The 14,339-nt window shown below is 44.2% G+C and overlaps 1 protein-coding gene across 1 annotated transcript in view; it reads left to right on the top strand.

Annotated features, from left to right (window-relative positions):
• Positions 1–1,306: 1,306 nt before the first annotated feature.
• SLC15A5 (solute carrier family 15 member 5) overlaps positions 1,307–14,339 on the top strand; it is a 285,379-nt gene continuing 272,346 nt past the window's right edge. The window contains exons 1-2 of the mRNA XM_088460776.1: positions 1,307–1,400; positions 4,514–4,897. Coding sequence (XP_088316902.1) covers positions 1,307–1,400; positions 4,514–4,897 — 478 coding nt within the window. The remainder of the gene's footprint in view (positions 1,401–4,513; positions 4,898–14,339) is intronic.

Raw genomic sequence — 14,339 nt, 5'->3', positions numbered from 1 at the left:
CTGTTTACAGCTGCGGTTAGGTAGAGCACTGATTACAGCTGCGGTAAGGTAGAGCACTGATTACAGCTGCGGTAAGGTAGAGCACTGATTAACTGATTACAGCTGCAGTAAGGTAGAGCACTGATTACAGCTGGGGTAAGGTAGAGCACTGATTACAGCTGGGGTAAGGTAGAGCACTGATTACAGCTGGGGTAAGGTAGAGCACTGATTAACTGATTACAGCTGCAGTAAGGTAGAGCACTGATTACAGCTGGGGTAAGGTAGAGCACTGATTACAGCTGGGGTAAGGTAGAGCACTGATTACAGCTGCGGTAAGGTAGAGCACTGATTACAGCTGGGGTAAGGTAGAGCACTGATTACAGCTGGGGTAAGGTAGAGCACTGATTACAGCTGCGGTAAGGTAGAGCACTGATTACAGCTGGGGTAAGGTAGAGCACTGATTACAGCTGGGGTAAGGTAGAGCACTGATTACAGCTGCGGTAAGGTAGAGCACTGATTACAGCTGGGGTAAGGTAGAGCACTGATTACAGCTGGGGTAAGGTAGAGCACTGATTACAGCTGGGTTAAGGTAGAGCACTGATTACAGCTGGGGTAAGGTAGAGCGCTGATTACAGCTGCGGTAAGGTAGAGCACTGATTACAGCTGCGGTAAGGTAGAGCACTGATTACAGCTGCGGTAAGGTAGAGCACTGATTACAGCTGCGGTAAGGTAGAGCACTGATTACAGCTGGAGTAAGGTAGAGCACTGATTACAGCTGGAGTAAGGTAGAGCACTGATTACAGCTGGGGTAAGGTAGAGCACTGATTACAGCTGGAGTAAGGTAGAGCACTGATTACAGCTGGAGTAAGGTAGAGCACTGATTACAGCTGGGGTAAGGTAGAGCACTGATTACAGCTGGGGTAAGGTAGAGCACTGATTACAGCTGGAGTAAGGTAGAGCACTGATTACAGCTGCGGTAAGGTAGAGCACTGATTACAGCTGCAGTAAGGTAGTGTAGAGAGGGATAGCTATCTATTTCCTGAAAAGCTGTCATCGCAAGAGTGACAGCTTTAAGGAATAGATAGTTATGGGGAGGAGGAATGATGAATTCCTCCAGTAATTAGGTAGAACTCCATGCGAGCTCTAAACCTATTTACCTCCAACAATATTTTAGTAATAATGAATAGGCCCCTTAGATACTAAAATCAATTAAAGTATGGTGGCAAAGAAAGAACGACTGCCAACAGCCCAAACCCAACACTATAAACACTGTAACCACAACACATACACCCACACCTTCTACCGTCACTACCCACCTGGTAATACGATGATGCTGCCCCCGGCAGGGTGGTCCAGCAGACATAAACAGTCAATGAAGGTGAGCGATACAAAAAGTAAAGCAAGATCCATAGCACTAACCGGTAACCTGCTGTTCTTTCCCGCGTAGAATAGCCAACGAAGAAATCACCAAACACCAAGAAAATTAGGGGGGCAGGGAGGGACGACAGGAACAAAACAAACCTATTATAGCTAAACTTACACCCCTAAAGCCCATAGGACCCCTATCATCACATGATGCCCCACACAGGTCCGCCCCCAGCCTATTAGGTATCACCCCTTCCATTCCCATGCAGTCATTTATCTTCTCGCTGAAACACAACATGGCCTCCAGATGTTTCTCATGTTAAATATGCAATTCGCTGCATGTAAACTCGCCAAACAGTGTCCTGCCGTCAGGCCAGCGAGATCCATTCAGTCTGACATGTAAGTGATATTAGCTCACATACTGTAAGTGGCCTATTAAACCAGCCCACAACCCTTTACTTTACAAACAAAAAAGACAATTTTATTATGTTTTAATGCGTATAATTTTATTTTAAATACATTTTGAAAATGTCTGAAAAAAGTTTCAAAAATGATTTTTTTGGTAGGTAATTTGGCAGATGTAGTGTAGTGCAGGTCATTATATATACACAGTATGTAACATTTTTAAGTTCATTACATTTTAAAATGTGAGCATACACTTCAATGTTTAATAACATTAAAAAGCAATATCCCCCCAAAAATAATATTTTTAAAAGACACAGCAGATTTAGGAGGGGATCCAATTAGCGGTGATAATGCGATAAATGTCTGGGTGGTAAGTTTTCACACTGTTCGCTTGTGAATTTCTCTTATCGCGTCTGAGTGCGCTCCCATTTTTCTAGCAATTCAATTCTAAAAGTCACAATGCGGTATTTACGTGAAACTTCTTCCTGGTTTTACCCGTGATAAGTATAGGTGAAACTGTGGACATCTGCCTGTACCCCAAAAAGAGGCAAAGTGATTTAGGATAACAATATATTAGTGTCCCTAATAAAATTATTTGGGGTTCTTATTTTATGTCAAATGGCTGTTTTATGCTTTTTTTTTTTTTAAACCGTGATATAATGATAGAATTTTAGTGTTTTTTTGCAAAAAGAAATTTCTACTTAAATTGAGGGTGCATAAAAATGCCTAGAAATATATATTTTGTCATTTAAAAACACTTTTAAAAATACTTCAAAATACGCCTCTAACACCCACCTGCAATCTTAAAAACATCTGTCCCACTCATACAGCGCCCCCATATACCTGTCCCACTCATACAGCGCCCCCATATACCTGTCCCACTCATACAGCGCCCCCATATACCTGTCCCATCCATACAGCACCCCCATATACATGTCTTATCCATACAGCACCCCCATATACCTGTCCCATGCATACAGTACGCCCATATACCCATCCTATACATACAGCACCCCATATACCTGTCCCATGCATACAGCACCCCATATACCTGTCCCATCCATACAGCACCCCCATATACCTGTCCCATCCATACAGCACCCCCATATACCTGTCTCATCCATACAGCGCCCCCATATACCTGTCCTATCCATACAGCACCCCACTATTTTACCCCCAAAAATGACATGCCAATATTGGCCAAATTAAGCTAATTAAAATATATTTAGGGATGATGTCGTAGTGGTTTTGAACCAAGTTCTGATATTTTTACCTTAAAATAGGGATTTTCCCCAACTTTTTACCTGCTCAGGAGGTGGTGAAAATTAATTTGCGCAAAATGTATGTTGAAATTCGCACCTGCGAAAACTGGCTTATAGGATACTCCCTATGATCTGAGGCAGCTGCCCCTACTCTCTGTGATCTGAGGCAGCTGCCCCTACTCTCTATGATCTGAGGCAGCTGCCCCTACTCTCTGTGATCTGAGGCAGCTGCCCCTACTCTCTGTGATCTGAGGCAGCTGCCCCTACTCTCTGTGATCTGAGGCAGCTGCCCCTACTCTCTATGATCTGAGGCAGCTGCCCCTACTCTCTGTGATCTGAGGCAGCTGCCCCTACTCTCTGTGATCTGAGGCAGCTGCCCCTACTCTCTGTGATCTGAGGCAGCTGCCCCTACTCTCTGTGATCTGAGGCAGCTGCCCCTACTCTCTATGATCTGAGGCAGCTGCCCCTACTCTCTGTGATCTGAGGCAGCTGCCCCTACTCTCTGTGATCTGAGGCAGCTGCCCCTACTCTCTGTGATCTGAGGCAGCTGCCCCTACTCTCTGTGATCTGAGGCAGCTGCCCCTACTCTCTGTGATCTGAGGCAGCTGCCCCTACTCTCTGTGATCTGAGGCAGCTGCCCCTACTCTCTGTGATCTGAGGCAGCTGCCCCTACTCTCTGTGATCTGAGGCAGCTGCCCCTACTCTCTGTGATCTGAGGCAGCTGCCCCTACTCTCTGTGATCTGAGGCAGCTGCCCCTACTCTCTGTGATCTGAGGCAGCTGCCCCTACTCTCTGTGATCTGAGGCAGCTGCCCCTACTCTCTGTGATCTGAGGCAGCTGCCCCTACTCTCTGTGATCTGAGGCACCTGCCCCTACTCTCTGTGATCTGAGGCAGCTGCCCCTACTCTCTGTGATCTGAGGCAGCTGCCCCTACTCTCTGTGATCTGAGGCAGCTGCCCCTACTCTCTGTGATCTGAGGCACCTGCCCCTACTCTCTGTGATCTGAGGCACCTGCCCCTACTCTCTGTGATCTGAGGCAGCTGCCCCTACTCTCTGTGATCTGAGGCAGCTGCCCCTACTCTCTATGATCTGAGGCAGCTGCCCCTACTCTCTGTGATCTGAGGCAGCTGCCCCTACTCTCTATGATCTGAGGCAGCTGCCCCTACTCTCTGTGATCTGAGGCAGCTGCCCCTACTCTCTATGATCTGAGGCAGCTGCCCCTACTCTCTGTGATCTGAGGCAGCTGTATCTTATATGTGTATACTGTATATCCTACATGTGTATACTACACTTCATAAAGCCGACACAACTAGACACACAATCAAACCATAAAAATACTTCATCTACTTCATATGACTGCAAAGTTCTCTGTTGTTGTCCAAACTAATTAGGAGCATTTACTGATGTGGTGTCTGTGTAGCACCATGACTGTGATAGGTCTGTGCATAGTGTTACCCGGGTGAGACATTCCTGCCTCTGAAAGCCACAGATACTGTAACAAGCTTCTGGGACAAACAGAAGTAAAATGCCTCTCATAGACCTCACGTATTTCTCATCGGCTCCGTCCTTCCACAGGGAAAGCACCAGGTCCTGGAGGAAAGACCTCAATCTGGAGTCATCCAGGTCTCACGCCAGAAAGAGTTTCCAGCCTGTAATCTGCATGCTCCTGGTGGAACTGTGCGAGAGATTCACCTTCTTCGCCACCGTCTGTAACATGATCCTATTCTGCACCCTAAAGCTGGGCTATCAGTACCACCAGGCTGCCATCCTCAATCTCTGCTTTGTAGGTGTCTCCACTCTAATGCCGGTACTGGTGGACTGGTCTGCGGAGCTGTGCACTGGGAGAACAAGAGTCCTGTATCTCTGCACCTTCCTGCACTTCGCTGGTAAGTGACTCTTATTATCACCATATAATGCACCAGCTGGTAAGTGACTCTTATTATCCCCATATAATGCACCAGCTGGTAAGTGACTCTTATTATCACCATATAATGCACCAGCTGGTAAGTGACTCTTATTATCACCATATAATGCACCAGCTGGTAAGTGACTCTTATTATCACCATATAATGCACCAGCTGGTAAGTGTCTCTTATTATCACCATATAATGCACCAGCTGGTAAGTGACTCTTATTATCACCATATAATGCACCAGCTGGTAAGTGACTCTTATTATCCCCATATAATGCACCAGCTGGTAAGTGACTCTTATTATCACCATATAATGCACCAGATGGTAAGTGACTCTTATCCCCATATAATGCACCAGCTGGTAAGTGACTCTTATTATCCCCATATAATGCACCAGCTGGTAAGTGACTCTTATTATCCCCATATAATGCACCAGCTGGTAAGTGACTCTTATCACCATATAATGCACCAGCTGGTAAGTGTCTCTTATTATCCCCATATAATGCACCAGCTGGTAAGTCACTCTTATTATCACCATATAATGCACCAGCTGGTAAGTGACTCTTATTATCCCCATATAATGCACCAGCTGGTAAGTGACTCTTATTATCCCCATATAATGCACCAGCTGGTAAGTGACTCTTATTATCACCATATAATGCACCAGCTGGTAAGTGACTCTTATTATCACCATATAATGCACCAGCTGGTAAGTGACTCTTATTATCACCATATAATGCACCAGCTGGTAAGTGACTCTTATTATCACCATATAATGCACCAGCTGGTAAGTGACTCTTATTATCACCATATAATGCACCAGCTGGTAAGTGACTCTTATTATCACCATATAATGCACCAGCTGGTAAGTTTCTCTTATTATCACCATATAATGCACCAGCTGGTAAGTTTCTCTTATTATCCCCATATAATGCACCAGCTGGTAAGTGACTCTTATTATCACCATATAATGCACCAGCTGGTAAGTCACTCTTATTATCACCATATAATGCACCAGCTGGTAAGTCACTCTTATTATCACCATATAATGCACCAGCTGGTAAGTGACTCTTATTATCCCCATATAATGTACAGGCTGGTAAGTCACTCTTATTATCACCATATAATGCACCAGCTGGTAAGTGACTCTTATTATCCCCATATAATGTACAGGCTGGTAAGTCACTCTTATTATCCCCATATAATGTACAGGCTGGTAAGTGACTCTTATCACCATATAATACACAAAGCTGGTAAGTGACTTTGTGCTATGGGCTATCAAGTCATTTATTATCACCATATAATGCACCAACAGGACATGAACCTCCTGATACTGGTAGTAATCACTGCTGAGTATCTCACTAAGGGGCATATTTAAATAATTTTGTATCCTGGCAATAAGACATTATGTTATTATGATATAAAACAATGGGCCTGATCTACTAGCGATCGAAACTGCGATTATGCATACAATCAGACAATTGTTGCGTTATGCGTATGCGATCGGGACTGCGATCGCAGTTACTATGCAGACCCATTGCAAAGTTATTAACAGGAAGCACTGTTTGGGTGGTGATGGGGGGATGGTCAGCGAACGCAAGTGCGCCAGTGTTATCGAACGCCATTGCAGGGATGTGCATAAATTATCCACTGCAATGCCATACGCAGATTGTGTACTCACTACATACGATGAAGTTAGCAATTCCTGAGTAAGGTCAGAGCTGTGTAAGTATGCGTGAGGCTGTGATGGTACTCCATGTTACTGATGGTTTCTCAGTCTTGTGTAATCACTGTGTGTGATGAGGTTAGTAATTCCTGAGTAAGGTCAGAGCCTGTGTAAGTGTGTGTGAGGATGTGATGGTACTCCATGTTACTGATGGTGTCTCAGTCTTGTGTAATCACTGTGTGGGATGAGGTTAGTAATTCCTGAGTAAGGTCAGAGCCTGTGTAAGTGTGTGTGAGGATGTGATGGTACTCCATGTTACTGATGGTATCTCAGTCTTGTGTAATCTCTGTGTGTGATGAGGTTAGTAATTCCTGAGTAAGGTCAGAGCCTGTGTAAGTGTGTGTGAGGATGTGATGGTACTCCATGTTACTGATGGTGTCTCAGTCTTGTGTAATCTCTGTGTGTGATGAGGTTAGTAATTCCTGAGTAAGGTCAGAGCTGTGTAAGTGTGTGTGACGCTGTGATGGTACTCCATGTTACTGATGGTGTCTCAGTCTTGTGTAATCACTGCGTGTGATGAGGTTAGTAATTCCTGAGTAAGGTCAGAGCCTGTGTAAGTATGCGTGAGGCTGTGATGGTACTCCATGTTACTGATGGTGTCTCAGTCTTGTGTAATCACTGTGTGTGATGAGGTTAGTAATTCCTGAGTAAGGTCAGAGCCTGTGTAAGTGTGTGTGAGGATGTGATGGTACTCCATGTTACTGATGGTGTCGCAGTCTTGTGTAATCACTGTGTGTGATGAGGTTAGTAATTCCTGAGTAAGGTCAGAGCCTGTGTAAGTGTGTGTGAGGATGTGATGGTACTCCATGTTACTGATGGTGTCTCAGTCTTGTGTAATCACTGTGTGTGAGGTTAGTAATTCCTGAGTAAGGTCAGAGTCTGTGTAAGTGTGTGTGAGGCTGTGATGGTACTCCATGTTACTGATGGTCTCTCAGTCTTGTGTAATCACTGTGTGTGATGAGGTTAGTAATTCCTGAGTAAGGTCAGAGCCTGTGTAAGTGTGTGTGAGGATGTGATGGTACTCCATGTTACTGATGGTGTCGCAGTCTTGTGTAATCAGTGTGTGTGATGAGGTTAGTAATTCCTGAGTAAGGTCAGAGCCTGTGTAAGTGTGTGTGAGGATGTGATGGTACTCCATGTTACTGATGGTATCTCAGTCTTGTGTAATCACTGTGTGTGATGAGGTTAGTAATTCCTGAGTAAGGTCAGAGCCTGTGTAAGTGTGTGTGAGGCTGTGATGGTACTCCATGTTACTGATGGTATCTCAGTCTTGTGTAATCACTGTGTGTGATGAGGTTAGTAATTCCTGAGTAAGATCAGAGCCTGTGTAAGTGTGTGTGAGGATGTGATGGTACTCCATGTTACTGATGGTATCTCAGTCTTGTGTAATCACTGTGTGTGATGAGGTTAGTAATTCCTGAGTAAGGTCAGAGCCTGTGTAAGTGTGTGTGAGGATGCGATGGTTTTCCATGTTACTGATAGTATCTCAGTCTTGTGTAATCACTGTGTGTGATGAGATTAGTAATTCCTGAGTAAGGTCAGAGCCTGTGTAAGTGTGTGTGAGGCTGTGATGGTACTCCATGTTACTGATGGTATCTCAGTCTTGTGTAATCACTGTGTGTGATGAGGTTAGTAATTCCTGAGTAAGGTCAGAGCCTGTGTAAGTGTGTGTGAGGATGTGATGGTACTCCATGTTACTGATGGTATCTCAGTCTTGTGTAATCACTGCGTGTGATGAGGTTAGTAATTCCTGAGTAAGGTCAGAGCCTGTGTAAGTGTGTGTGAGGATGTGATGGTACTCCATGTTACTGATGGTCTCTCAGTCTTGTGTAATCACTGTGTGTGAGGTTAGTAATTCCTGAGTAAGGTCAGAGCCTGTGTAAGTATGTGTGAGGCTGTGATAGTACTCCATGTTACTGATGGTCTCTCAGTCTTGTGTAGTCACTGTGTGTGATGAGGTTAGTAATTCCTGAGTAAGGTCAGAGCCTGTGTAAGTGTGTGTGAGGCTGTGATGGTACTCCATGTTACTGATGGTCTCTCAGTCTTGTGTAGTCACTGTGTGTGATGAGGTTAGTAATTCCTGAGTAAGGTCAGAGCCTGTGTAAGTGTGTGTGAGGCTGTGATGGTACTCCATGTTACTGATGGTATCTCAGTCTTATGTAATCACTGTGTGTGATGAGGTTAGTAATTCCTGAGTAAGGTCAGAGCCTGTGTAAGTGTATGTGAGGATGTGATGGTACTCCATGTTACTGATGGTGTCTCAGTCTTGTGTAATCACTGTGTGTGATGAGGTTAGTAATTCCTGAGTAAGGTCAGAGCCTGTGTAAGTGTGTGTGAGGCTGTGATGGTACTCCATGTTACTGATGGTCTCTCAGTCTTGTGTAGTCACTGTGTGTGATGAGGTTAGTAATTCCTGAGTAAGGTCAGAGCCTGTGTAAGTGTGTGTGAGGATGTGATGGTACTCCATGTTACTGATGGTCTCTCAGTCTTGTGTAGTCACTGTGTGTGATGAGGTTAGTAATTCCTGAGTAAGGTCAGAGCCTGTGTAAGTGTGTGTGAGGCTGTGATGGTACTCCATGTTACTGATGGTCTCTCAGTCTTGTGTAGTCACTGTGTGTGATGAGGTTAGTAATTCCTGAGTAAGGTCAGAGCCTGTGTAAGTGTGTGTGAGGATGTGATAGTACTCCATGTTACTGATGGTCTCTCAGTCTTGTGTAGTCACTGTGTGTGATGAGGTTAGTAATTCCTGTGTAAGGTCAGAGCTTGTGTAAGTGTGTGTGAGGCTGTGATGGTACTCCATGTTACTGATGGTGTCTCAGTCTTGTGTAATCACTGTGTGTGATGAGGTTAGTAATTCCTGAGTAAGGTCAGAGCCTGTGTAAGTGTGTGTGAGGCTGTATTGGTACTCCATGTTACTGATGGTATCTCAGTCTTATGTAGTCACTGTGTGTGATGAGGTTAGTAATTCCTGAGTAAGGTCAGAGCCTGTGTAAGTGTGTGTGAGGCTGTGATGGTACTCCATGTTACTGATGGTATCTCAGTCTTGTGTAATCACTGTGTGTGATGAGATTAGTAATTCCTGAGTAAGGTCAGAGCCTGTGTAAGTGTGTGTGAGGCTGTGATGGTACTCCATGTTACTGATGGTGTCTCAGTCTTGTGTAATCACTGTGTGTGATGAGGTTAGTAATTCCTGAGTAAGGTCAGAGCCTGTGTAAGTGTGTGTGAGGCTGTGATGGTACTCCATGTTACTGATGGTATCTCAGTCTTGTGTAATCACTGTGTGTGATGAGGTTAGTAATTCCTGAGTAAGGTCAGAGCCTGTGTAAGTGTGTGTGAGGCTGTGATGGTACTCCATGTTACTGATGGTGTCTCAGTCTTGTGTAATCACTGTGTGTGATGAGGTTAGTAATTCCTGAGTAAGGTCAGAGCTGTGTAAGTGTGTGTGTGGATGTGATGGTACTCCATGTTACTGATGGAGGTGGCGTCCTTATGTTGTGCTGCGAATGGCATAGCAAATGCAATCATTAGAGTATCTTTCCAAAGAGACTGTGGGGCCTATTCATCATCAAAGGCTTTATGGCCTCCGATGATGAAGGATTGAACTTGCTATGAGGGATACTTAAGTATCCAACTCGCAGCGGGGGAAACGTGACCTCAGAGCAATTCATCATTGCCTGGTGAGAGGACTACTGCTCCGAAAATAAGTTGTCCCCGTGGAAAGTATCTCAGCTACATTTGTAACTCACTACTTACCTGCTCCCCATCCTCCTGGCTACGCATGCGTGACCTCAGGTCACGCATGCGCAAAGCCGCTGGGAGGGAGCGAGGAGGCGGAGGAGGGATCCCTCTTTGCAGCTCTGGAACTCCTTCCTATATGAAGGAGCGGAGATCCGAGAACAAGCACTGAAGATGGCGCTTGCTCTCGGCAGCAAACTCCGAAAACTTTCAGCTTTCGGAGTTTGCTGAATACCAGGGGGGTTCTACCGGACCCCTAATGATGAATAGCTCGGTAACCTAAATATGCGGAAACTAGCTTTTCCAAATGGTTACCGGGCCATTTATGGTATGCTGAATAGGCCCCTGTGTGTGTAATCGCTATTGCGATCGCAATAACGATCCTTACTGAAGCAGGCCCATTGTCGCTTGATAGTAGCGGCTGACAATAAATAATCTGTGATATAGATTTGCAGTAGTAGCTTCAGCAACAATTGTCTTTGGGTATTGTATTCATATCTGGCATTACTGTCATACGCAGGTGCCATGTAGGATATCGGTACAAGCAGCGCAGGCATTTTCTATTCTCTATCTTAATGATAATTTGGTATCTTACGCTCTCTGCTGATTATGGAGTATTTTACGCTCTCTGCTGATTATGGAGTATCTTACTCTCTCTGCTGAATATGGAGTATCTTACTCTCTCTGCTGACTATGGAGTATCTTACTCTCTCTGCTGATTATGGAGTATCTTACGCTCTCTGCTGATTATGGAGTATCTTACGCTCTCTGCTGACTATGGAGTATCTTACTCTCTCTGCTGATTATGGAGTATCTTACTCTCTCTGCTGACTATGGAGTATCTTACTCGCTCTGCTGATTATGGAGTATCTTACTCTCTCTGCTGACTATGGAGTATCTTACTCTCTCTGCTGATTATGGAGTATCTTACGCTCTCTGCTGATTATGGAGTATCTTACTCTCTCTGCTGATTATGGAGTATTTTACGCTCTCTGCTGATTATGGAGTATCTTACTCTCTCTGCTGATTATGGAGTATCTTACTCTCTCTGCTGATTATGTATCTTACGCTCTCTGCTGATTATGGAGTATCTTACGCTCTCTGCTGATTATGGAGTATCTTACTCTCTCTGCTGACTATGGAGTATCTTACTCACTATGCTGAATATGGAGTATCTTACTCTCTCTGCTGACTATGGAGTATCTTACTCTCTCTGCTGACTATGGAGTATCTTACTCTCTGTGCTGAATATGGAGTATCTTACTCTCTGTGCTGAATATGGAGTATCTTACTCTCTCTGCTGAATATGGAGTATCTTACGCTCTCTGCTGACTATGGAGTATCTTACGCTATCTGCTGACTATGGAGTATCTTACGCTCTGTGACTATGGAGTATCTTACTGCTCTGCTGACTATGGAGTATCTTACTCTCTGTACTGAATATGGAGTATCTTACGCTCTCTGCTGACTATGGAGTATCTTACGCTCTGTGACTATGGAGTATCTTACTCTCTCTGCTGACTATGGAGTATCTTACTCTCTGTACTGAATATGGAGTATCTTACGCTCTCTGCTGACTATGGAGTATCTTACTCTCTCTGCTGATTATGGAGTATCTTACTCTCTCTGCTGATTATGGAGTATCTTACTCGCTCTGCTGATTATGGAGTCTCTTACGCTCTCTGCTGATTATGCAGTATCTTACTCGCTCTGCTGATTATGGAGTCTCTTACTCTCTTCTGATTATGGAGTCTCTTACTCTCTCTGCTGATTATGGAGTCTCTTACTCTCTCTGCTGATTATGGAGTCTCTTACTCTCTCTGCTGATTATGGAGTATCTTACGCTCTTCTTACGCTCTCTGCTGATTATGCAGTATCTTACTCGCTCTGCTGATTATGGAGTCTCTTACTCTCTTCTGATTATGGAGTCTCTTACTCTCTGCTGATTATGGAGTATCTTACGCTCTTCTTACGCTCTCTGCTGGCTATGCAGTATCTTACTCGCTCTGCTGATTATGGAGTCTCTTACTCTCTCTGCTGATTATGGAGTATCTTACGCTCTTCTTACGCTCTCTGCTGATTATGCAGTATCTTACTCGCTCTGCTGATTATGCAGTCTCTTACTCTCTTCTGATTATGGAGTCTCTTACTCTCTCTGCTGATTATGGAGAATCTTACACTCTCTCTGTTGATTATGGAGTCTCTTACTCTCTCTGCTGATTATGGAGTCTATTACTCTCTCTGCTGATTATGGAGTATCTTATGCTCTCTGCTGACTATGGAGTATCTTACGCTCTCTGCTGACTATGGAGTATCTTACTCTCTCTGCTGAATATGGAGTATCTTACGCTCTCTGCTGACTATGGAGTATCTTACTCTCTCTGCTGACTATGGAGTATCTTACTCTCTCTGCTGAATATGGAGTATCTTACGCTCTCTGCTGACTATGGAGTATCTTACTCTCTCTGCTGACTATGGAGTATCTTACTCGCTCTGCTGATTATGGAGTCTCTTACTCTCTCTGCTAATTATGGAGTCTCTTACTCGCTCTGCTAATTATGGAGTCTCTTACTCTCTCTGCTGATTATGGAGTCTCTTACGCTCTCTGCTGATTATGGAGTATCTTACTCTCTCTGCTGATTATGGAGTATCTTACTCTCTCTGCTGATTATGGAGTATCTTACTCTCTCTGCTGATTATGGAGTATCTTACGCTCTCTGCTGATTATGGAGTATCTTACGCTCTCTGCTGATTATGGAGTATCTTACTCTCTCTGCTGACTATGGAGTATCTTACGCTCTGTGACTATGGAGTATCTTACTGCTCTGCTGACTATGGAGTATCTTACTCTCTCTGTACTGACTATGGAGTATCTTACGCTCTCTGCTGACTATGGAGTATCTTACTGCTCTGCTGACTATGGAGTATCTTACTCTCTGTACTGAAAATGGAGTATCTTACGCTCTGTGACTATGGAGTATCTTACTCTCTCTGCTGACTATGGAGTATCTTACTCTCTGTACTGAATATGGAGTATCTTATGCTCTCTGCTGACTATGGAGTATCTTACGCTCTCTGCTGATTATGGAGTATCTTACTCTCTCTGCTGATTATGGAGTATCTTACTCGCTCTGCTGATTATGGAGTCTCTTACGCTCTCTGCTGATTATGCAGTATCTTACTCGCTCTGCTGATTATGGAGTCTCTTACTCTCTTCTGATTATGGAGTCTCTTACTCTCTCTGCTGATTATGGAGTCTCTTACTCTCTCTGCTGATTATGGAGTCTCTTACTCTCTCTGCTGATTATGGAGTATCTTACGCTCTTCTTACGCTCTCTGCTGATTATGCAGTATCTTACTCGCTCTGCTGATTATGGAGTCTCTTACTCTCTTCTGATTATGGAGTCTCTTACTCTCTCTGCTGATTATGGAGTCTCTTACTCTCTCTGCTGATTATGGAGTATCTTACGCTCTTCTTACGCTCTCTGCTGATTATGCAGTATCTTACTCGCTCTGCTGATTATGGAGTCTCTTACTCTCTCTGCTGATTATGGAGTATCTTACGCTCTTCTTACGCTCTCTGCTGATTATGCAGTATCTTACTCGCTCTGCTGATTATGCAGTCTCTTACTCTCTTCTGATTATGGAGTCTCTTACTCTCTCTGCTGATTAAGGAGACTCTTACTCTCTCTGCTGATTATGGAGTATCTTACACTCTCTCTGTTGATTATGGAGTATCTTACTCGCTCTGCTGATTATGGAGTATCTTACTCGCTCTGCTGATTATGGAGTATCTTACTCTCTCTGCTGACTATGGAGTATCTTACTCTCTCTGCTGATTATGGAGTATCTTACTCTCTCTGCTGATTATGGAGTATCTTACTCTCTCTGCTGATTATGGAGTCTCTTACTCTCTCTGCTAATTATGGAGTCTCTTACTCTCTCTGCTGATTAT

The sequence above is a fragment of the Taudactylus pleione genome, unplaced genomic scaffold, assembly GCF_031769625.1.
Source record: "Taudactylus pleione unplaced genomic scaffold, aTauple2 ptg000979l, whole genome shotgun sequence".
Taxonomy (NCBI): Eukaryota; Metazoa; Chordata; class Amphibia; order Anura; family Myobatrachidae; genus Taudactylus; species Taudactylus pleione.
Note: the sequence above shows the minus strand (reverse complement) of the source record. Positions and strands in the feature narration are given on the sequence as shown.